Raw genomic sequence first — 24,150 nt, 5'->3', positions numbered from 1 at the left:
ATTTTAGTGATGTGTAGGTAGTTCATTATCAACATAGGAAACTTAAAAGCTTTAGGTTGAAATTAGGTTAGACTGGTATTTAATGAAGGACACTATGGTAATATATACAGTATAAAGTTTCAGGAAAAATCAATTAGTAATGATCTGTAGTCACAGTAACATTTTAACCCCTAGGTGTCTTTCTTTACTGCCAAGCATACTTTAAGAATGTTTTTTCTCTGTTGTCCATTGGGATAGTGGATGCAAACAAAATTTAACATTTGGTTAAACTAAACAGAAATTTTTCAAGGGAAAGAGACCTTAACTAGCCTCTAAAACAATAATAAATAACTCTGGAATTGTGTATCTAGAGTGTCTTACACTAAATTATTCTTAATGCCATTTTCTTCTCTTAGCATTGGCAACAGAAAGTTGACTGATAAGCAGGAGTCTTTCGTAATGAAAACCAAATCCGTGGCCTATTTTCTTTTCATAGCCTCATAGAATCCCAAGATTAGTGATTATACCATACTAGTCATTTAGTCATATGTCACTACTGATGTTTTGAACCCATAATTCTTTCCTGTGGGGAGCTGTTCTATGCATTGTAGGATGTTCAGCAGCATCCCTGGCCTCCTATCAGGTGCCAGTAGCACCACCACCTTTTTCCCCCAGTTGTTCCAACCAAAACTGTCTCCAGACATTTCCAAATACCCCTTGGGGGACGAAATTGCCCCCCCCCCATTGTGAATCATGGCTCTAGTCCAGATTCCCACATAGTGCTGGAATGTATTCTATAGTATCTCTACTGAGCATGTAGCCAGCATGCACTTAAACATTTCTGAGGATAGGAAGCTGATTGTAGACTAAAAAAACCTGTTTCTTCTTATCTCCTAAGAACTTTCTAATTACCATCTTTGAAAAATGGGGTGGGGTTCCTCAGAAACAAATCCATTTTTTTATTAATTTTTTATATACAGCAGGTTCTTATTAGTTATCTATTTTTTTTATACAGCAGGTTCATATTAGTCATCAATTTTATACACATCAGTGTATACATGTCAATCCCAGTCTCCCAGTTCATCACACCTCCACCCCCACCCCCCTGCCGCTTTCCCGCCTTGGTGTCCATACGTTTGTTCTCTACATCTGTGTCTCAGTTTCTGCCCTGCAAACCGGTAGAAACAAATCCATTTTTAACAGATAAACATTTACCTAATTGCCCTCTCCCAACTACAAAACACCTGAAAATGCTGGTTGAAATATAACATTTAATGCACAGCTGAGCTTGTAAGACAGTAAGGGAAATCCTCAGGGCAAGAAAGAAGTCAAAGAAGAAATTTGAATAGCAGTAAACAAATGAGGAGATGCTGCAGGGGCTAAGAAATTTGAGTTTTAATGGCCAAGAGGGATAAAATTTGAAGCCTTGCCTTGGGTCCACATAAAGAAGTTAGAATTAGGAATCCTTCATGAAGCCAGGATTTTCAGTAAAAGGTAGATTAGAAAACTTTCACTCTCTGGCACAAGGAGACAAATGCAAAACTTGTCTCTCTTGGTCTGGGCTCTAGCTGAGGAGTGGGAGAAAAGGTTGTTGTAGAATTGTCTTCTCTATCCTTATGCATGTTGGACATTTAATGTATTATTGAAATGACCCAGGTACAGCTAAACTAAGTTATTAAGTGGTCCTAAAGTGGTAATAATCGTTGAAGCTCTCACCCCAAACCATTGCAGATTTCTTATAAAGCCTACTCCAAATTCATAAAATTTAGAGTCCCTCCCTCCAGAATTCTAGATAATAGGAATATCAGCATGTTTAAAATTACAAAAATTCTAAGAAGAGGACAAGACGCTATCAAAACACAAAGAGAATTTGGGGGAAAAACAGAACTTATAGAAATTTAAAAATTATTGAAGTGAATAACTTATTCAGCAAATTAGACACAGCTGAATTGGAAGGTGAGTTTGAAGAAATTACCCAGAATACAGCAGACAATAAATTAAGAGATGGAAATATGAAAGAGGTCAAGAGAAGTGAAGGATAAAATGAAAAAGTTGAATATATATCTGAAAAGAGTTCCAGAAGAAGATAAAGAAATTGAGGAGGGACAATAGTGAAAGAGAGAATGGCTGAAATTTTTCCAGAATTGATGAAAGACATGAGTCCTCAGATTCAGAAGTCCAGTAATTCTGAGCCCTACAAATAAAAATAAATTCACATCTAGACACAAAATTGTAAAACTACAGAGCATGATAAACAAAGAGAATGTTAAAAGCAACTCAAAATCAAAGACCAGTTATTTACAAAGGGAAGATTATCAGACCCACAGCTGATTTCTCAGTGGCAACATTGGAAGCCATGAAACATTAGAATAATATTTTCAAAGTGATCAGAAAATTATTAACAGCCCAGAATTTTAAACAAAGCTATAGTATCAAGAGTAGTATGAATTAAAGACCTTTTTAAAGAGACTAAGAGAATTTACCATTAACAGACCCTTGCTAATTGAACTGCCCAAGGATGTACTTCAGGAAGAAGAAAATTGAACCTAAGATGGAAGAAATAAGAGCTAAGAAGGAATGGTGAGCTAAATAATTGGTAAACATGGGGTAAATCTAAATAAGCTTTGACTTATTTAGTAATGATGATCATATATGGTCTTTAGACATTAAGTCAGATATGTCTGTTGACATTTTAAAAATATCACTAAAATAATAGAGTGTATAGCTTCTAAACTAGTAGTGGGGGGGGTAGAAAGGAAAGGCATGATGAAAGAAATCAATACGATAAAATTCAGGAAAAGTAGGAAAACAGCATAGAAAAAGAAGGGTAAAAAGCAGTGGTATCATAAAATGATAAACCAAAATATACCAGTAATTAACAATAAATGCAAATGGATTATAAGCACTGATAAAAAGAAAGTGATTAATAGATTGAATAATAATCTCAGATTTAGTTATGTGCTCTTACAGGAATGATGTAAAACATAAGGTCTCAGTTCATAGTTAAAAGGATAGAGAAAAATAGAGAATCCAGATGAATATTAACCAAGAAAAAGGAGTATAACAATATTTTTATCAGATAAAAATCATTACTGAGGATAAAAAGAACCACTGTATAATATAAAAGGAAGAATTCAGGAAGATAGCTAAACTTTTGTGTTCTTAATAACCTAGGCTCAAAATATGTGAGGCAAAAATGGTCTGAATTCATATAGATAGCAAATCCTAGGGGAGATTTTAACACACCTGGGTTAGTAATTGATGGATTGAGCAAAAACTAGTAAGGATAAAGAAAGCTTGAATAATATAATTAGAATAGTTTGATATAATGGATATATTCAGAAACCATACACTAATAATTCAAGAATTCTTAATCTTTACAAGAGTAACATTTATATAAATTGACCATGTGTTATTCCCACAGCCGGTTTCAGTAAATACCAAATGTTGATAACACACAGATCATTTTCTCTGACCACAGTGCAATTAAGTCAAGTCAGTGGCCAAAAAAAAAGAAGCAGAAGAAGAAGAAGAAAAAAAACCTGACCAACTAAAATATCCCATATTTTTAGAAATTTTAAAATATGTTCTAAATACCCAGTGATTTTTTTAAAAGCAATCATGATGGACATTAGAAAATATTTAGAAGGGAATGAGAATGGTACATATCAAAACTTGTGAGATGTAGACAGTACAGCATTTGGAAGAAAATTTGAGCCCTCAGATACTTATATTAGAGCAGAACATCAACTGAAAATTAACAGGCCAAATGTCTGACTTAAGAATTGAGAAAAGGAACAGCAAAGTAATAATTTAGGAGGAAGGAAATAATAAAGGTAAGAGCAGAGATAAGTAAAGTATGAATTAAAAAACCCAATGGAACAGAGCAGCAAAACCAAAAGATATTTCTTTGAAAAGACAACTAACATTGATGATCCTGGTAAGACAAATAAAAAAGAAAGAGGCACAAGCAATGTCAGGAAAGAAAAAAAGCATACGCTTTAAAGGGTGTATTTTTTTTTTTTTTTAATTTATGGCTGTGTTGGCTCTTCGTTTCTGTGCGAGGGCTAGAGTTGCGGCAAGTGGGGGCCACTCCTCGTCGCGGTGCGCGGGCCTCTCACTATCGCTGCCTCTCTTGTTGCGGAGCACAGGCTCCATACGCGCAGGCTCAGTAATTGTGGCTCACGGGGCTAGTTGCTCCGCGGCATGTGGGATCTTCCCAGACCAGGGCTCGAACCTGTGTCCCCTGCATTGGCAGGCAGATTCTCAACCACTGCGCCACCAGGGAAGCCCTAAAGGGTGTATTTTATAGTATGTGAATTATATCTTAATTTTAAAAAATATTTATTTGTTTGTTTTCCTTATTATTTTTCGCTGTGTTGGGTCTTAGTTGCGGCACACGGGATCTTTGTTGAGGCATACAGGATCTTTTTTTTTTTTTTTCCCATTACGGCACGCAGTCTGCTCGGGTTTCTCTCTAGTTGCGGCACGCAGGCTTCTCTCTAGTTGTGGCGTGTGGGTTTTCTCTCTATAGTTGTGGCGTGCGGGCTTCAGAGCCTATGGGCTCTGTAGTTTGCCACACATGGGCTCTCTCGTTGAGGCGTACGAGCTCAGTAGTTGTGGCACGCAGGCTTAATTGCCCCGCGGCATATGGGATCTTAGTTCCCCAACCAGCGATCGAACCCACATCCCCTGCATTGGGAGGCAGATTCTTTACCACTGGACCACCAGGGGAATCCCTTAATTTTAAAAAAGAATGGAAAGAAGAGTATTCCATGAATAACTTTATGCTAATAAATTTGAAAGCACTGGCAAAGAAACAGTTTTCTGGAAAATATAATTTAAAACTGACTTAATAAGGTGTATCAAATGAAAAATCTATAAGTACTTAAGAAATTGAAATAATCTGTCTCCCTATGAATCAGTATAACCACAGGCTCAGATGATTTTACAGGTGAGTTTTACTAAATATTTAAAAGACAGATACACATATTCTTTCAGAGCATAGAAAAAGAGAAAAGATGCTTTCCAGCTCATTTTGAAGTTGTTTTAATCTTGATGCTAAAATTAAAGGACAGGAAGAGAGGATAATTATAGGCTATTTTCACTTACGAGCACAGATGCTAAATCCTAAAAAGTCTAATAGTATCAGAAATTAGAGGGACTTCCCTGGCAGTCCAGTGGTTAAGACTTCACCTTCCAATGCAGGGGGTGCGGGTTCCATCTCTGGTCGGGGAGCTAAGATCCCATTTGCCTCATGACCAAAAAACCAAAGCATAAAACAGAAGCAAAAAAAACAACAACAAAAAAACCCCAGAAGCAATATTGTAACAAATTCAATAAAGACTTTAAAAGTGGTCCACATCAAAAAAATCTTTAGGGACTTCCCTGGTGGTACAGTGGTTAAGAATCTGCCTTCCAGTGCAGGGGACACGGGTTCGACCCCTGGTCCAGGAAGATCCCACATGCCACGGAGCAACTGAGCCTGTGCTCCACAACTACTGAAGCCCACGCACTTAGAGCCCATGCTCCGCAGCAAGAGAAGCCACCGCAATGAGAAACCTGTGCACCGCAATGAAGAGTAGCCCCCACTCGCTGCAACTAGAGAAAGCCTGTGCACAGCAACGAAGACCCAAATCAGCCAAAAATAAATAAACAAACAAATAAATAAGTAAAATACTTGAAAAACAATCTTCAAAATATTTTTTAAAAATAAAAAGAAATTAGAAAGATGTGGAGCAAGAGGAGTTCTCAGACTGCTAGTAAGATTATAAAACTGGCGTAACCACTTTTGAGTGCAGTTTACCAATATCTAGTAAAATTGAAGGTGCTTATACTTCAAAACCTAGCAATTTTAAGTATATAGTCTAAAGACACTCTTACATGTCTGTGGAATACAGGACAAATACATGCACTGCAAAATTCTAAGTATGAAAAGTTAGTATTCATCAGCAGGAGAATGGATTTATCGGTTCCATAAAATAGGGCACTATTATAGCAGCCAAGATGGATGAATCTCAGAAAATAATATTAAGTGAAAAGGGAAACTGAAGAAGAATACATATAGAATGGTGTCACTTATACAAAGATTAAAAGCATACAAAAAATGTAATGCAGTTTGTGTATGTAGGAAAGATAAACATGCATGGAACTGTTAGCCCCAGATATAAGATAAGAAGGAGGGAATGGAATGAGATTGGGAAGGAGGAGGCCGCTTCTGGTGTATCTGCATATATATCTGAAGGAGGCAGGGTAGAATGTGTAGATTTAAATAAGGTAGATGGTGGTATAAAAATTTTCCATACCTTCTTAGATTTTTGAAATATTTCATTAAAAGCAAACATCGTGCCAATGCCAGTACTCTATTATAGGGATTTTTTTTTTCTCTAGGGTTAATAAGGATGACCAGCCCTGCCACTGTTATGATACCCCAGGGTGGAAATGTGTCATCTTCCATGATGGCACCAGGCCCCAATTCAGAACTGCAGCCCAGGACTCCTCGCCCTGCTTCTCAGTCAGGTATTGACCTGCAATCTTTGAGAATTGAAGAGGCTGAACTCCCTGCACAGATCATTACAAAATTCACCTCTCTCTGATGCTAAATTCCTAACTGCGCAGCTTAAATGCTGTCTTCTATGTAAAATCTGCCCAGTTTCTTCAAGCTGAAAGTCATCATTTCCTTCTCAGAATTTCTTCTCAGAATTTCTCATTATTCTTATTATTATTCTTATTCCTAAAAATCTGTTCCTTGGCCTACTTAGTCCTGCCACTCCATGACCGAGAATTCTGTATTTGTTTTGTTTTCTTATAGTTCCTCAGAATATGCTTTGGAGAATACTCCACATTTTATGTTTGGTTCTTATATCCACTTAGAATCATAAGCTCTTTCTAGACAAGATTCATTTCTGTCATCTCAGCAGTTGCTTTGCATTATAGCAAGTGCTCACAAACGTTTCATTGAATGATCCCAGAAGATTTTACTCTATATTTGCAGAATTGCCAAGACTGTAGGATTGCTGAAGGATCTAGGTTGCAGTAAGTTAATTATTGCTTTGTTGACTGTCTTTAAACAGATGCAATGGATCCACTCCTCTCTGGGCTCCATATACAGCAGCAAAGTCATCCCTCAGGATCTTTAGCTCCCCCGCACCACCCAATGCAGCCTGTCCCTGTGAACAGACAGATAAACCCAGCTAATTTTCCCCAGCTGCAGCCGCAGCCGCAGCAACAGCCACAGCAGCAGCAGCTGCAGACAAGACCCCCACAGCAACATCAGCAGCAGCAGCCACAGGGAATTCGACCCCAGTTTACTGCCCCAGCTCAGGTGCCTGTTCCTCCAGGCTGGAACCAGCTGCCTTCGGGAGCCCTTCAGCCTCCTCCAGCCCAGAGTTCTCTGGGCACAATGACTGCAAATCAAGGGTGGAAGAAGGCTCCCTTGCCTGGCCCAATGCAACAGCAACTCCAGGCAAGACCATCCTTAGCCACGGTACAGACACCTTCCCACCCTCCCCCTCCGTATCCCTTTGGCAGCCAGCAAGCTTCACAAGCCCATACAAACTTTCCTCAGATGAGCAACCCAGGCCAGTTCACAGCTCCTCAGATGAAGAGCTTGCAAGGAGGGCCCTCTAGGGTCCCAGCCCCCCTGCAGCAGCCCCACCTCACCAACAAGTCTCCTGCCTCCTCACCCTCCTCCTTCCAGCAGGGATCCCCTGCATCCTCCCCAACGGTTAACCAAACTCAGCAGCAGATGGGACCAAGGCCACCTCAAAATAACCCACTTCCCCAGGGATTTCAGCAGCCCGTCAGCTCTCCGGGTCGGAATCCTATGGTTCAACAGGGAAACGTGCCACCTAACTTCATGGTGATGCAGCAGCAACCACCAAATCAGGGGCCACAGAGTTTACATCCAGGCCTAGGAGGTGAGGAACACTGAAGCTATTTGTGTTGGTAAATTTACTAGAGATAGATCTTAGCAGAACTTCAATTTTTAGAGTTAATGGAGGGAGTGAAATAAGGATGTAATTATTTGGTTTTGTGGATATAGTGGTGACACTTGATATGACTTAGTTAACTTGATACATTATGTAGCATCTTACTGGTTATGTTTAAGCTAGCCCTCTGGATAAAAATGCAGGTAAAATTCAATATAGAGATGTTCATTTTGTTTTTCAAAATATTTTTGCTTGATCTTCTACTAGTAAATTAAAACATCCAGAAGAAACAGGATTTTATTAACAGCTTAAGCTGCTTAGCTGTTGAAAACATTAAGATTATGCAATAGAGCAAAAATGAAAAGATAAGAATAGGGTTTTGTTGGGGAAAAGGCCCTTCTGATTTTCAATTTTGATAATCCTAGTTAGTAAAATAGCATGGTGTTTGTTAAATTTGATTAAAGTATAAAGGGGAATAAGTTCAGAAATCATTACTTTTATAGTTTTATAATGCCAATGCCTGCTCCTTAGAGAGGGAATTCCACCAGTTATACCTAAAGGAGATTTATTTATTTATTTTGTAAGGTGCCTCTTGTATGAAGAAAAAGCAATGGAGCTTAATGTGTGAGAGGTAAAACGATTACAGTAAAACTTATCCATCTCCATGTTTATTATTTATTCTTATTAATCATTGATCTAGTGCACATGAATGTGCTTGGAGCTTTTCAGTAAGGTATAGAGAGTAATACTGTCATCTGATAAACATACCCCCCACCAAAAGACACCCATTGCCTACCCAGAAAAAAAACCCTTGCATCTTTAGTGCAACATAGCAAAGGCATGTTCCCATGATTTCTGGTGAAATTAAGTTGCTCATCAGTCTTTTCACTCTCTTGTAATTACTTTAACTGACATGCAGGCGGTAATATTTGAATCCTAAGAAGTTTTTAGAAAGTGCAAGAATGTTTCGGCTCCAAACTTCACTGTTCTGGGCATCTAGCCTTGGATCAGTGGAAGCTGGGTAGTCCCTCCTGCAAATGTGATTACTGATTTAATTACAATGGAAGCATGCAAATGGGGACTTGTCACTGCTAAAGAAAGGACAAATGCATATTTGTCTACAGAGCGTTTTTCAGGACATTGAAAATTTGGCCCTTAAATAAATGGACTAATACAAAAAAATTTTAAGTGAGCTTAGGTCTTAATGCTTTTCATAGAGCAAGTGATGTGCTCACCTAGGTGATCTGGCCACATCCAGGTCTATGTTATAAACTATGAGTGGGTTCTGAGATTCTCCTTATTACAGATTTGTTTTCTGAAATTAAACCTTCCTATTAAAGAAAATATTACTTTAGTAAGATTGCATCAGAGTATGGTTTTTGGTACCATAGCTGTCAGTATTTCAGCAAACCTTTTGAGGGGAAGGTGTAATGATAAATTTAATATACCCTCACTTTGACGCTCCTGTGAATTGTTTCTGATCTCTCATCTCTTCCAAAGAGACAAGCACAATATTGGGGAGAAATTTTCCACAAAGGAAATTATCATCCATTTCCCTCAATGGAAAAAAAAAAATCACCTATGTATGCTTAATATCGGGACCCAGGTCTTTGTTTTATAGTAGTTCTTATCAGTTTGTGTGAATATGAGAGAATTTAGCATATTCCTTTGGTACCTGTGTTAAAGTATGTAAAGTTTTGGGGTCCGTTGTATTACAGAAAAGTGAGCCCTAAACCTTGCTGTGACGTGGCCTCAGATCACATTTAGGGAGCAGATTGCCATCTTTTCCTTGGCATGTTCTAAGTGTAAATTTTTTAGTATTTCTTTTTCATTTTGACAATGCTCATGTAAGAGATTGTGTTGATTTTTTTAACCATCTTTCCCAACCTTATTAAAGATCCTACCAGTGTGACAGAGAGAGCTAAGCCAGTGGAGACTTCATGCAGCTCATCCTTCCTTATTCATTCCACATCTAAGCAAGAGTATAAATTTGCTAGGTAACTGCCTTACTCGTTGTTTTCTATTAAGGAATGCCTAAACGCCTCCCACCTGGCTTCTCAGCAGGACAGGCCAATCCGAACTTTATGCAAGGTCAGGTGCCTTCGACCACAGCAACTACCCCTGGGAATTCAGGAGCCCCTCAGCTGCAAGCAAATCAAAATGTCCAGCATGCAGGTTTGTTTTCTGTGATTTATTCAGCCATCATTTATTGAACATTGTGAGGTAGGTAGACAACAAGGATATACAGAGAAATAGAAGCCCTGGTCCTTCCCTTTAGTTTCAGACCTATAAATAATTATTCTTTCCGGGCAATAACTGATATACTGAAATTAGGTGAAATGTCTAGAGAATCTAGAAACACCTAAAGAAAGGAGATAAAACTTGAGGTAGAGCTGGGGTCAGCCTTTTTTTTTTTCCTGAAAAGAGCCAGATAGTAAATATTTTAGGCTTTTCAGGTTATATGTTCTCTGTTGCAACTACATAACTTTGCTGTTGTAGCACCAAAGTAGCCATAGACGATACATAAATGAATGACCATGGCAGTGTTCCAACCTGCCTGTCTGCTACTGCAAAACTATATTCCTGAACTCTGAATTCATGTTTATTTACAAACTGGCAATGGGCCTCATTTGGCCCATGGACCATAGTTTGCTTACCACTCAGTTAGTGAAAGGGCAAAAGGTGTCTCTGGCAAAGGAGATGATAGGTACAAAGGCATGGAGGCACATGGCATTTTGAACAACTGTGGCTTTTAAAATCTCTTTATAGTTCATGTTAACATTGTATATGCTGAGTGTCTGAATTCTGTGGTGTTTGAAGACCAGGCTTTAATCATTACAGGTTAGGAGGACAAATAGTGTGGAGCAGAATGGCTAAAAAGTATTTGTAAGCAACATTGTATAAGCCCAGACTTCATGTTTCTGGTTGCTTTTAGGTGACACATGACTAACCCTCTTACCCTTTCTCATTCAGGAAATTTGGACTGAGGTAGCACAAATATTTTCTGAACTCCAATCCCCACTTGGAGTTAGTTCAGTTATGTGGTTCCAACATTAATTGTAAATCACTAAGGAAGGAGAATAGTTTTAAACTTAAAAAAAAAAAAAAAAACTCTTGGAAGCTTAGAGAAGGGTAGGGCAAACTGCATGACTTCCCCTATCTGCTAATGCAAAACTATAATTCCTGAGCTATGTGAATTCATGTTTTCTATAGGAAGTTTTAAAATGGTGATAAAATCATTCATAATTCCTCCACATAAGCACAACTATTTTATTGATATATTTTTATATAGTGCCTTCCTCCCACATGCACATATTGTTTTGATTTCTCTGTTTATCCCATCTAAGAGAGCTCTACTCTGGTCTGTCATTTTCTCTTCTCCTACCCTATATTATTTCTCTTGTTAGCTTTTACTTCTTCCTGTGAAAATACTTTGTTATTTTACTCTTGCCAGCTAGACTCTAAGGGGTCAGGGATTTGATCTGTCTTGTTTATTGATGTTACCTCAGTACCAAAAATGCCTTGTACATATTAGGTACTTAATAGATAATTGTTGATGGGATGAATATACACTGGTATATTAGTGTATATAGTATATACAGTGGTCATGGAATTCAATTTAAGGCCAGTTTAGAAAATCTTCCTTAGGATTCAGGAAAAATCTGGATTGTATTAACAGTGGACAGTTTGTCCCCTGTCTCCTGGCTGGAGCATGGACTGGGCTCATAACTTCATTGTGGCTACCACTTTTTAGTCCCCATTTAAAAATGAAAAAAGGGGGGGGGATAAAATAAGCTAGAAGGTTATTCTGCAAAAAGGGAAAGATAATATAAGCAGTTATAGGAAAGTCCCAAAGACCCAACAATAAGTAAACACTGCAGCAAGCCAGGCAGTGTTCTTTGTCTGAATTAGAAATAATTTAGAAGAATAAAACATGTCCCATGTGGTCCACCAGGGACTGCCACAGAGGAGGGTCACTGAAGTTTTAACATCCTTTGTTGACTGTCCTGTCTGCAGCTTCTGAATTGTCTTTTAGTTCCACCAGAGGCTCAGCTTCCACATCAAGATTAAATAATTTTTACCACATTGGTGCAGAGGAGACCTGTCTTTAAGAAGTATTAGCTGTTCTTTTCTTTACAGTATAGCATCCAGATGTCAATCCAGATATCACATGCATAACCTTTGAGAGTCATTATTAGTTTTCCAAGGAGCATTTTTAAATGTCTTCTCAACTTTGCTGAGGTTTTCTTAAGCGGCAACATCACATTTTTTGTTTCCTGACTCATCTAAAGCAGAGCTTATTTCACTAGCCTACAGTGCTTTTCATAAATTTTCTTCATTTTAAGGTAGCTGCACATCATTTTTAAATAATGAGATGCTGCCTTTCTCTTTGTTTAATCTAAGAGAAAATAAACTTTATTGATCTTCAAAATGTTATCTTTAAGTTACCAAATAGGAGTAAAGAAACGGTTTCTCCTTCTCTATGTATGGTCACTGAGAATATATGCCACAGTCACATATCCATACTATGGAAAACTCACAGAAGTATGTTAAGCACAGCACATTTGTTTATGTTGGTCATTGGATGTGGGTGAGTTGTGTTTTTCTAATTAAGGTAATTTGAGAATCTTAATACCAGCAAGATAATAGTATTACTTTCTGAAACTGTGCCTTTTTTTTTTTAAAGGTGGTCAAGGAGCTGGTCCTCCTCAAAACCAGATGCAGGTGTCCCACGGGCCACCAAATATGATGCAGCCCAGCCTCATGGGAATTCATGGCAACATGAACAACCAACAGGCTGGTAGTTCTGGGGTTCCTCAGGTGAACCTGGGCAACATGCAAGGCCAGCCCCAGCAGGGCCCACCATCTCAGCTGATGAGCATGCACCAGCAGATCGTGCCCTCCCAGGGCCAGATGGTCCAGCAACAAGGAACCTTGAACCCTCAGAACCCTATGATCCTTTCAAGGGCCCAGCTTATGCCGCAGGGTCAGATGATGGTGAATCCTCAGAGCCAAAATCTTGGGCCCTCGCCACAGAGGATGACCCCACCCAAGCAGATGCTTCCCCAGCAGGGCCCACAAATGATGGCACCACATAACCAGATGATGGGGCCTCAGGGGCAAGTTTTGCTTCAACAGAACCCAATGATAGAGCAGATTATGACCAATCAGATGCAGGGGAATAAGCAACAGTTTAACACTCAGAACCAATCTAATGTCATGTCGGGACCAGCACAGATAATGAGGGGACCAACTCCAAACATGCAAGGAAACATGGTGCAGTTTACGGGACAGATGTCAGGACAGATGCTGCCCCAGCAAGGGCCCGTGAACAACAGTCCATCTCAGGTTATGGGGATTCAGGGGCAGGTCTTGAGGCCACCAGGGCCCAGCCCACATATGGCCCAGCCGCATGGCGATCCTGCTACTACAGCAAATAATGATGTCGGCTTGTCTCAGATGATGCCTGACGTTAGCATGCAACAAAGCAACATGGTCCCCCCCCACGTGCAGGCCATGCAGGGAAACAGTGCCTCGGGAAACCACTTCTCAGGCCATGGGATGCCTTTCAATGCACCTTTCAGTGGAGCACCCAATGGAAATCAGATGTCCTGTGGTCAGAATCCAGGCTTCCCGGTCAATAAGGATGTCACGCTAACAAGCCCATTGTTGGTCAACTTATTGCAGAGTGATATCTCTGCAGGCCATTTTGGGGTAAACAATAAGCAAAATAATACCAACGCAAATAAACCGAAGAAGAAGAAACCCCCTCGGAAGAAGAAAAATAGTCAGCAGGATCTAAAGTAGGTTGTGATAGTTTTGCCTAAAATCTTATTCATTTATTTCTATGTGAACAACTTTTTTTGATGGAAAATTTTAAACATGTATAAAATAAGAATAGTATAATGAAATTACCCCTGCTTCAAATTATCAACTCATAATCCATCTTGCCTTTATCCATGCTCTCCCCATTATCCTCTTGGTTATTTTAAAGCAAGTTCACTTTAAATATTTCAGTATGTACCTCTGAAAGATAAGGACAGGTTTTTGTCTTTGTTTTGTGTTTTTTATGACCACACGATACCATTAGCACACCTGGAAAAACTAATACTTCCTTCATATTCTCACATTTCCAGACAGTGTCCACATTTCCCTGATTATCTCAAATTAATTTTTTTTACAGTTTGTTCAAATGAGGAGCCAAACAAGGTTCATACGTTGCAGTCAACTGATATATGTCTCTTAAGTCTGTAGTCTCCAGAGGGTTGTGGCATTCAGAGCCTGAAAGGTAGCCAGTGCTGCCATACTGCAACTCCACAAAGCATGTCAGGCTTATAATGACTGTTGGGGAACCAGAAAGGCTGTATGTGTTTTGGAAATGAAAACCGTTTATGGAGACTCCTTTCTGTCTCTCAAATAGAAATGGTTTTTTGTACAGGTGCCTTTCCTTTAAAGGCTCTTTATCATCAGCAGCAGCTTAAAATCTCATGCTAAGATGATTGGACCTTTTAAATCAGTTACCCTTTTGGTAAAGGTGAGTTCTTTTGCAAGATTACAGCAGGAAGGGCAATTAATTTATATTACATTTCCTGAAGCTAAGCATTAATTTGTTATATTTTTGGCCTTGATAAAACGTTTCCAAAGGGAATATTGATTAAACTGGATTTTCTGCCCTTAATTATAAAACTGAAATTCAGAGACATTTATTACCAGAAAATAGTGACTGAGGAGTGTAAAACAGGTTAATTCAAATAAATTGCTAGAACTATAGAAGAGAATAGGGGAGCTTTAGTTAAGGAAACAGAAATGTTCAAAATAAAACCAACTGCCTTTCTCTCAGCCTTCTCACAATATTTCTTTGGTTGTACTCTAATATTATATCATATTCACTTTTTTCTTGAACCTTATAAATCAAAATTCAATAATTGTATATTAACAACCTATATTTTTCCTGAATTCAGAATTAATAACCCGTTTGGTTATCTGATTTTTCCAATAGCTCTTTCTAAGTTAAATTCTTTACTACCATCGACCTGTGTGGGAATAACATTTCTGTGGCAATATTTATTCCTCCCAGTAATCTAGGAGTAAAATTGCAAGGTTCTTCAGTTGCCATTAGTATGGATTTTTGCTGTCTGCACCAGCACTTAGGGAGATTGCTTACTTGTTGTGGCTACAGATTGTGAAAAGGGCCTTATACAGCATCAAGGCTCCTAGGAAGGGAGACAATAAGTTAAAAGTAAGAGTGCATGCTCCCAATTCTACCACTAGCTTACTATGGAACCTTGGACCTGTTTTCTAACACCGCTGTGGGCCTTTGTTTTTTCATCCATAACATGAGGTAACTGGACCAGGTATCTGAGATATTTTTTTTTAGCAATACAGTTCTTTGAAAGTAAAGGATACTGCAGAATCCTTGCCTATAATTTGAAGTGAGAGAGAAGTCATATAAGGAGCAAATTGATATAGGCATCTGCATGTGCTCAGGACCTGCTTCAGGTTCTAAATTCCCATGTGCTAGGGCTTTTAAAATGGATTTAAGGTAAGGCTTATGAAACTACAGAGAGTACAGTAAGGTAAAATACTGTCTAAAAGTGGGTGACCAGTATCAGGGCAAAGGGAAACAAAAGGTAGAAAAGAAAAGTACAGCTAAGAGTAAGATTAAAAACAAAATGAGGGCTGTGAGCACTCTGGTTCTTTGGGAATGTGGGTGTTAGTAGGTAACATTTTTTTCTTCCCCACTAAAAATTCTAAGGTTCACCCAGGTGAAAATGAAAGCATCCCAAAGCCAATGGGGATGTTTGTTAAATACACATTCTGCAACAAAATTAATTAGCTTTGTTCTGGTATTCTCCGGCTTTCTTTGTTCTCTGAATACCACTTTCATTAGCCAATCTACAGCTTCTTGCAAGGTGTTATGAATTGTTGGAGCCACCACTGCAATATTCACAGAAAAAGAATATGGACTCCCTGGTTAAATTTGATAGCTACCCTAAAGATAATGTGGTTTCATAGGCACAGTACTTTATAATATTGATAGCCCAAACTATGATCCCTTAAAACATCTAAGGGATGGATGATTACATGAAAATCATTATATCAGAAGTTTGTAGAAAACACTTCGAGTAAATAGCCATGTTATTAAGTGGATTTTAACATTTAATGAAATTGGGAGATTTTTTATGCCAAATATTGAATACTTTATCAGACTAGAGAGATGTAAATAATGCTAAGAATGATAATGCAAATGGATTTCTTCAGAAACAGGGGAGGGGTTAAGCTTAGTTTTGTGTATAAACTATACAACTTACTCTCAAATGTGTAATTTATCTTTTAGCACCCCAGATACTCGCCCAGCTGGTCTGGAGGAGGCTGATCAGCAGCCGTTGCCTGGAGAACAAGGAATTAACTTGGACAACTCAGGCCCTAAACTGCCAGAATTTTCAAACCGACCACCAGGTGATAAAATGTTAACTAAAGTTTATATGCTTGTCATCATTTATTTACAGCATTATAAGTCTTTTTTTCAAGGAAACAATAGTATTTTATTTTGTGTACTAACTAGGCTACTTTGGTTATTTAATGTGTCTAGTATTTGGAAACTGTGCCTTGATATTAAGTAAAAAAATTTAAAATATAACTTCTGAAGGCATGTGTGTGCATGTGTGTGTATGTATTTGTGTGTGTGTGTGTGTGTGTATTTTGCTCAAATTAGTCTTCATTATTTTAGGTCTTCATAAAATCAGACTAAAATGTCAAGTGCCTCTTTATTCTTGTCAATATCAAGGTTCTAGTTGGCATCAAAATGGATTAAGATTAAATGAAAAGATGTTTTCACTCTAATCCTGCTTGCCTGCCTTTCCTGCAGCCTTTCCTACTGGGGCTTTCTCAAAGCAGAGAACTACCAGGGTTTAAAATAAGATTTTTTTAATACAACTTTTATTATGAATCTTTAAACATAAAAAATATGTAAAGAGTAATAAAAGAGACACTCATGTACTTCCTACCCAGGTTAATAATAAATAGGACCAATATTGTTGAAGCCCTCTGTGTTGTATCCTCCTCTGATTATAAAATAATATCATCCTCTAAATGTTGAAAATTATGTTGAAAAGGAAAAAGTCTCCTAAAATTCGTTCATTCCAACCTAGGTATTATAGAACCAAGGCCAGCTGCCACAGTGTCTCTATACCTGGTTCCTCTTGGCCTAAGCAGTGATTTGTAACTTTATTCCCATGTGACACAGTTGAAGACACACAAGCCTGTCACATTTAGGCCACACTTCCATGTGTATACAAAGGATTATGTTTTGTTTCTTCCTTTCTAGTTCCTCCACCTCCTTTTTTGGCATGTAAGTGTAAGTGACGTTATTTTAGGAATAAACTTTAGTCCACCCTTAATTTATGTATTTTAAAAGTGAATCCAAAAAAAAAGTGAATTCATTATGATGTCAGTACTTTGTGTTATTTATTACAAATTGTTTGGGCACACCACACTTCCCATCAGTGAGTTACAGCAGCACAGTTGAGGCTGGGAGGTCACCAGTCTTTGGTGGTGGTCCAGAGGCATTATGAACAGGAAGGTGCCTTCTTCCCTCGGATACATCTGAATTCTTCTGTTAAATCCCAGGGGTTCTCACACACATTATGGCTTCCTTTCTACAGTTTGCAAACTGGAAGCCTGTAGGCTGAATTTAGCCTACGATATGTTTGAATTGTCGTGCAGCATCCTAAACCAAACAGAAACCTGAATTTAAATGCCTTTAGATAGAGCATCAGCTCTGCAGTTTGGCTCTGTCCACAGAACTACTACTGTCTTATACCAGCCCACTTCTCTTCTTCATTACCAGTCTGGCCCCTAAAGGCATATGAATTTTCATCCCTTGATTAATAAACTTGGTTTTTTATTATGTTATATGCACGTGTGTGTGTCCTAGCTTTCCCTCTCCACCATTCTGTCACAACAACCCCGATCTATCTTATCATTAATGCCCTTTGGACTGCTGCCTCCAGCTTCTGGAACCTTTACAGTAGCCCTTAACTGTTACTTTTGAGAGAGGCTGCTGTACTGTCTGTGCTGCTCTCTTTGGTATTTATGCTGTCTGGTGGCCTAATTTTAAAGAAAAAGGCATTTGTATCATAGCCCTGACATCAAGGTTTCTACAGAAATTACAGTTCTTAACATGGGAACCTGAGTTAAACCTATAGAAATACCATATGTTGTTGGCTTTATAAATGTAAAGAGGTTAGTTGGGCCTAAAACAAAAAAGGATTAAAAAGAAACTTCAAAACTGGATTCTGCACATTGTACTCATTGGTGCCATGTCTGTCATTGGCTAGAAGACATTGATTAGCTATTAAACACAGGGTGTGACCCTGTGGATCAGCAGCATTTGATAGCTGCTCTGTGAAAATCTTAAGCCAACACTTCTGACTGCCAGGGCCAGTTGTCCTTATGCCTGTACCTTCGTAAAACTTTCCTAATGTATTTTTCATGCACAGTGAAATAAATCTAGTTTGTGAAATTGTATGTATCCCAGTTATATGCCTGCTTTTTCCCACTGAACAACCTTTATTCTTTTTTTTTTTTTTTTTTTTTTGCGGTACGCGGGCCTCTCACTGTTGTGGCCTCTCCCGTTGCGGAGCACAGGCTCCGGATGCGCAGGCTCAGCGGCCATGGCTCACGGGCCCAGCCGCTCCGCGGCATATGGGATCCTCCCAGACCGGGGCACGAACCCGTATCCCCTGCATCGGCAGGCGGACTCTCAACCACTGCGCCACCAGGGAGGCCCACAACCTTTATTCTTGGTTAATGATCTTTTCATCCTTTCTGCTGATTGTGTAAGGTTTTGGTTCTAAAATGCCAAATAAAATCTTCACAAAAGAAAGAATCATTTGAGATGTTGCCTTCTAGAAATCTATAAGGCATTGTCCCTCAGTTCTTTTCCTAAAATTATTTTTTATTCCTGAGGGCTGTGCTTCTTGCTTATTCTTCAATTATGGATTCATAGAAAATATTTCTCCAAATAAAGTTTTACATGTAAGAAAGTAAACAGAAATTAATATTCGTAAAAAGAACTTCAGTGCCCTCATTTTATTTTCAATGTGTGTATCAGCTTCCATTAGCTCCTACTATTTATTGAACTGATTTACGTCGGAGGGGCAGTTTAATTCATTGGGTTTCCCAAAGAACTGAGCCTGAAGGATGCAGCATGGTGTGTGAAGCCAATGGATTGGAGTAATTTTAAATCCCTCTTCCTTAAGGAATTGAATCCTAGAATTTTATATTTTACTTCTGTTGAAAGAATAAAAAGGCTATCTTCAATGCTGGCGTTTTCAACAAAACCAAGCCTTAACAAAATTAATCTGTGCTAACAGAAAAAAAGTGACTCTTAAATGCTTCATTCACAAGTACAATGAAATATTTACTATGCTTGCATGAGACCCCAGTGCTGGGCGGTCAACTGTTTGCTGTTGATGGAGTTTTTCTCGTGTCATCTGAATGTTTGGCTGGTATAGACTTGGCCAGTTTCAGTGCATAGCACAGTGTCTATTAGAGTCTTAGTGCAGCGATGCCTCATTCAAACCCTGAAGACTGAGGAGCTCCAGGTTCTTGATGCTTTGCTTTTTGCTTCCTTAAGCAGTGTGCCTCTTTGCTTATGTCAAAGAATGAGGGGCTGCCCCTACCCCCGTGGGAACGGGCACACCTGAGCTGTTTGTGCACAGTCTGTGCAACCTAGATGAGTATTGCTTGGCTATACTCTAAAGGTAGCAAAGCTTTTCTTGCTGAAAATCTAACTTCCCTAATTTTGGGGGCTCGTTTTAGGTTATCCTTCTCAACCAGTTGAACAGAGGCCACTTCAGCAGATGCCTCCTCAGCTCATGCAGCATGTGGCGCCCACACCCCAGCCACCACAGCAGCAGCCGCCGCCGCAGCCACCGCCGCCCCCCAGTCAGCCACAGTCTCAGCAGCAGCAGCAGCAGCAGCAGCAAATGATGATGATGCTAATGATGCAGCAGGACCCCAAATCAGTTAGGCTTCCAGTCTCCCAGAGCATCCATCCCCCAAGGGGCCCCCTGAATCTGGACTCCCAGAGAATGCCCATGCAACAGAGTGGCAGTGTGCCTGTCATGGTCAGTTTGCAAGGACCTGCCTCCGTGCCGCCATCACCTGATAAGCAAAGAATGCCAATGCCTGTGAATACTCCTTTGGGAAGCAATTCAAGGAAAATGGTATACCAGGAGAACCCCCAGAATCCTTCCAGCTCACCACTGGGAGAGATGTCCTCACTCCCTGAAGCAAGTGGCAGTGAAGTACCATCTGTCTCAGGAGGCCCAAATAACATGCCTTCACATTTAGTGGTTTCCCAGAATCAGTTAATGATGACAGGGCCAAAACCTGGACCATCACCCCTTTCAACAACTCAAGGTGCAAATCCCCAGCAGCCTCCTGTAAATTCCCTGCCCAGCTCTCATGGCCACCACTTTCCAAATGTGGCTGCCCCAACCCAAACATCTAGGCCTAAAACACCAAACAGAGCCAGCCCCAGACCCTATTATCCTCAGACACCCAACAACCGCCCTCCCAGCACAGAACCTTCAGAAATCAGTCTATCACCAGAAAGACTCAATGCCTCCATAGCAGGACTCTTCCCCCCACAGATTAATATTCCTTTACCTCCCAGGCCAAATTTAAACAGAGGCTTTGATCAACAGGGCCTAAATCCAACAACTTTGAAGGCCATCGGACAAGCACCTTCAAATCTTACCATGAATAATCCTTCCAATTTTGCTGCCCCACAGACTCACAAATTAGATTCTGTGGTGGTGAATTCTGGAAAGCAGTCTAATTCTGGAGCAACAAAACGGGCAAGTCCAAGCAACAGTCGCAGGTCTAGTCCTGGGTCAAGTAGGAAAACCACCCCAAGTCCAGGGAGACAAAACTCAAAAGCCCCTAAACTTACTCTTGCCTCTCAAACAAATGCAACCTTGTTGCAAAATGTGGAGTTGCCAAGAAACGTATTGGTCAGTCCTACTCCTTTGGCCAACCCCCCTGTACCTGGGAGCTTCCCTAACAACAGCGGGCTGAATCCTCAGAATCCTACCATGCCTGTGGCTGCAATAGGGGGTGTTCTTGAGGATAACAAGGAGAGCTTGACTATGCCTCAGGACAGCGATTGCCAGAATTCCCAGGGTAGGAAAGAGCAGGTAAACGTTGAGCTAAAAGCAGTCCCTGCCCAAGAAGTTAAAATGGTCCCTGAAGATCAATCCAAAAAGGATGGGCAACCTTCGGATACTAACAAACTTCCCAGTATCGAAGAGAACAAAAATTTGGTGTCTCCTGCTATGAGGGAAGCGCCAACATCGTTAAGTCAACTTCTTGACAACTCTGGAGCTCCTAATGTGACCATTAAACCCCCTGGGCTTACAGATCTGGAAGTAACACCTCCAGTAGTTTCTGGAGAGGACCTGAAAAAAGCATCTGTCATTCCCACACTGCAGGATTCGTCTTCTAAAGAACCCTCTAATTCCCTAAATTTACCTCACAGTAACGAGCCATGTTCAACCCTTGTGCATCCAGAATTGAGTGAGGTCAGTTCTAATGTTGCACCAAGCATCCCTCAAGTAATGTCAAGACCTGTCAGCTCTTCCTCCATTTCCACTCCTTTGCCCCCAAATCAGATAACTGTTTTTGTAACTTCCAATCCCATCACAACTTCAGCTAACACATCAGCAGCTCTGCCAACTCACCTGCAGTCTGCATTAATGTCAACAGTTGTCACAATGCCCAATGTGGGTAGCAAGGTTATGGTTTCTGAGGGACAGTCAGCTGCTCAGTCAAATGCCCGGCCTCAGTTCATTACACCTGTCTTTATCAATTCATCCTCAATAATTCAGGTTATGAAAGGATCACAGCCAAGCACAATTCCTGCAACCCCACTGACAACCAACTCTGGCTTGATGCCTCCCTCTGTTGCAGTCGTTGGCCCTTTACACATACCTCAGAATATAAAGTTTTCTTCTGCTCCTGTACTGCCTAATGCCCCCTCCAGTAGTCCTGCTGCAAACATACAGACAGGTCGACCCTTGGTCCTTAACTCACGAGCCACCCCTGTTCAGCTTCCTTCCCCACCTTGTACAACTTCTCCAGTTGTCCCTCCTCATCCCCCTCTCCAGCAAGTAAAAGAACTGAATCCAGAGGAGACTAGTCCTCAGGTGAGCACCTCAGCAGATCAGAGCACTCTGCCCTCTTCACAGTCAACCACAGTGGTTTCTCCCCTTTTGACCAATAGTCCAGGCTCCTCTGTCAACCGGCGAAGCCCAGTCTCATCTAGTAAGGGCAAAGGAAAAGTGGACAAAATCGGCCAGATTTTGCTGACCAAGGCGTGTAAAAAAGTTACAGGCTCTCTTGAGAAAGGGGAAGAACAATATGGTGCAGATGGAGAAACTGAAGGCCAAGGGCTAGAGACCACAGCTCCAGGGCTCATGGGAACAGAGCAGTTATCCACAGAGCTGGACAGTAAAACCCCAACACCCCCAGCACCCACTCTGCTAAAAATGACCTCTAGCCCTGTGGGCCCAGGCTCCGCCTCAGCAGGACCCAGCTTACCTGGCAGTACTCTTCCCACCAATGTACGCTCAATAGTAACCACTCTGGTACCCTCTGAGCTCATCTCCGCGGCGCCGACCACAAAAAACAATCATATTGGCATAGCATCTGAGCCACTTGCAGGTGGCCTAGTGGAGGAGAAGGTGGGATCTCATCCAGAGCTTCTACCCAGCATAGGTATGTACTTGGGGCCTGGCATCATCTCATGTCAATTTTTGATGACCTATCCCACAAGAGAAAGCATGACTCCTTTTCTACTTGGAGGAAGAAGAATGGGCTAAATGGCAATAGTGATAGTTTCATTTATTTGAAGTACATTGGGAAATATACTTCCCTTTTAAAATCCCACGTTGTTTACATTCATTAATATGGTTCTCTCTCAGCTCCTGAAATAATCATATACCTTTTATTTACATAAAATTTTTCATTTTACAAAGAAGCATTTTCACCTGTGTTACATCATCTTCATACCAACCATGTCAGGTAGCCCTAACCCCATTCTGCGGGTGAGAAGATTGAAGCTCAGAGTTCAGTATTCATTCAAAGTCTATACTGTGAGCCTCCAGTTTAACCATGTCCCTTAAGGGTAAACAGTTTCTGCAGGTTCTCCTTACTGTGGTAAAGACTTGCTCTCAACTGTTCAGAGCAGGTTTCTCATAGCCCCTTCCTCATTGTACTCTATCCCAGGGACTCTTCCCTTCAGACTGGCTGCTCCAGGGGAGAGCTTTCTAGAAAACCAGCTTTCATGGTAATAGACATGGGAGGAGCAAAGTGGTTAAGAGATAGGCTTAGGTTGGTGCCAGCATTTACCGGCTGTTTGGGCTTAGGCAAGTTACTTGACTACTCCAAACTTTAGTTTCCTCCTTTGGAAAATGGGGACAATAGTAGTTGTAAGAATTCAATGAGATAATGTATATAACATTTTTAGCACGGGGCTAGAATATAGTAATCATTCAATAATAGGTAAAGAATTCTTATCACCTGTTTCTTTTTGATGCAATCTCTTTGAAAATTAGACCATTCCATTCATGTATTTCTAGTTCAGGTTATTTCCTATGTACTGGTAAGGTGGGCTAATTATGGAAACGTAGATGTCCTTACATCTCCCCTCCTTCCCTTGGCATCTCCCCCCGCACCCGCCCCCACACACACATACGTAATGTTCCTCCTCCTGTGAGGCTTAAGTGGTACAGAAGTTCTATTTCCCCAGAGTGGAATCAGTCAAACACTGCCAAAGCTCAAAGGACCTTTGCTGTATCCTAGGCCAGCCAATAGTGCCTGTTTATGCAGCTAAAATGCTTCGAGGGGCAGGAGGAGGGGCAGAAAGAACACAAGCTTCTGGTAGGGTCAGAGTTCAAATTCTAGCTCCACTGGTACCAGTTGCAGTTGGATAAATCCCTTAACCTCTTGTAAGCCATGTACTTCACCAGTAAACTGGAGATTGTAATTCCTACCTCCCAGAATTTATACAAAGATTCATTGAGTGGGCTTAGCGTAAAAGCCAGCACACTGCCTCACACAGAGCCCTGGAAAGGTTAATTCCCCTGCTCTCTGCCTATTCACTTCAAAACTAGAGATACAGGGAGGGATAAAGGCCTTTAAGGAGTTCTCTGCCCTTGGAGGAGACAGA

At 40.4% G+C, this 24,150-nt stretch overlaps 1 protein-coding gene across 2 annotated transcripts in view; it reads left to right on the top strand.

The window, feature by feature from the left end:
- The window catches only part of NCOA6 (nuclear receptor coactivator 6), a gene marked incomplete at its 5' end in the record, with an annotated part of 53,162 nt that overhangs the window by 10,838 nt on the left and 18,174 nt on the right, over nt 1–24,150 (top strand). Inside the window, 6 exons of one of the 2 annotated variants that reach the window (XM_079720173.1) lie at nt 6,370–6,498; nt 7,053–7,898; nt 9,939–10,085; nt 12,598–13,714; nt 16,249–16,370; nt 19,737–22,697. In XM_079720173.1, the coding sequence (XP_079576299.1) occupies nt 6,370–6,498; nt 7,053–7,898; nt 9,939–10,085; nt 12,598–13,714; nt 16,249–16,370; nt 19,737–22,697 (5,322 nt within the window). The remainder of the gene's footprint in view (nt 1–6,369; nt 6,499–7,052; nt 7,899–9,938; nt 10,086–12,597; nt 13,715–16,248; nt 16,371–19,736; nt 22,698–24,150) is intronic. The other variant, XM_079720174.1, reaches the window with a different exon arrangement.

Source organism: Hyperoodon ampullatus (assembly GCF_949752795.1).
Source record: "Hyperoodon ampullatus genome assembly, chromosome: 14".
Lineage (NCBI taxonomy): Eukaryota > Metazoa > Chordata > Mammalia > Artiodactyla > Ziphiidae > Hyperoodon > Hyperoodon ampullatus.
Note: the sequence above shows the minus strand (reverse complement) of the source record. Positions and strands in the feature narration are given on the sequence as shown.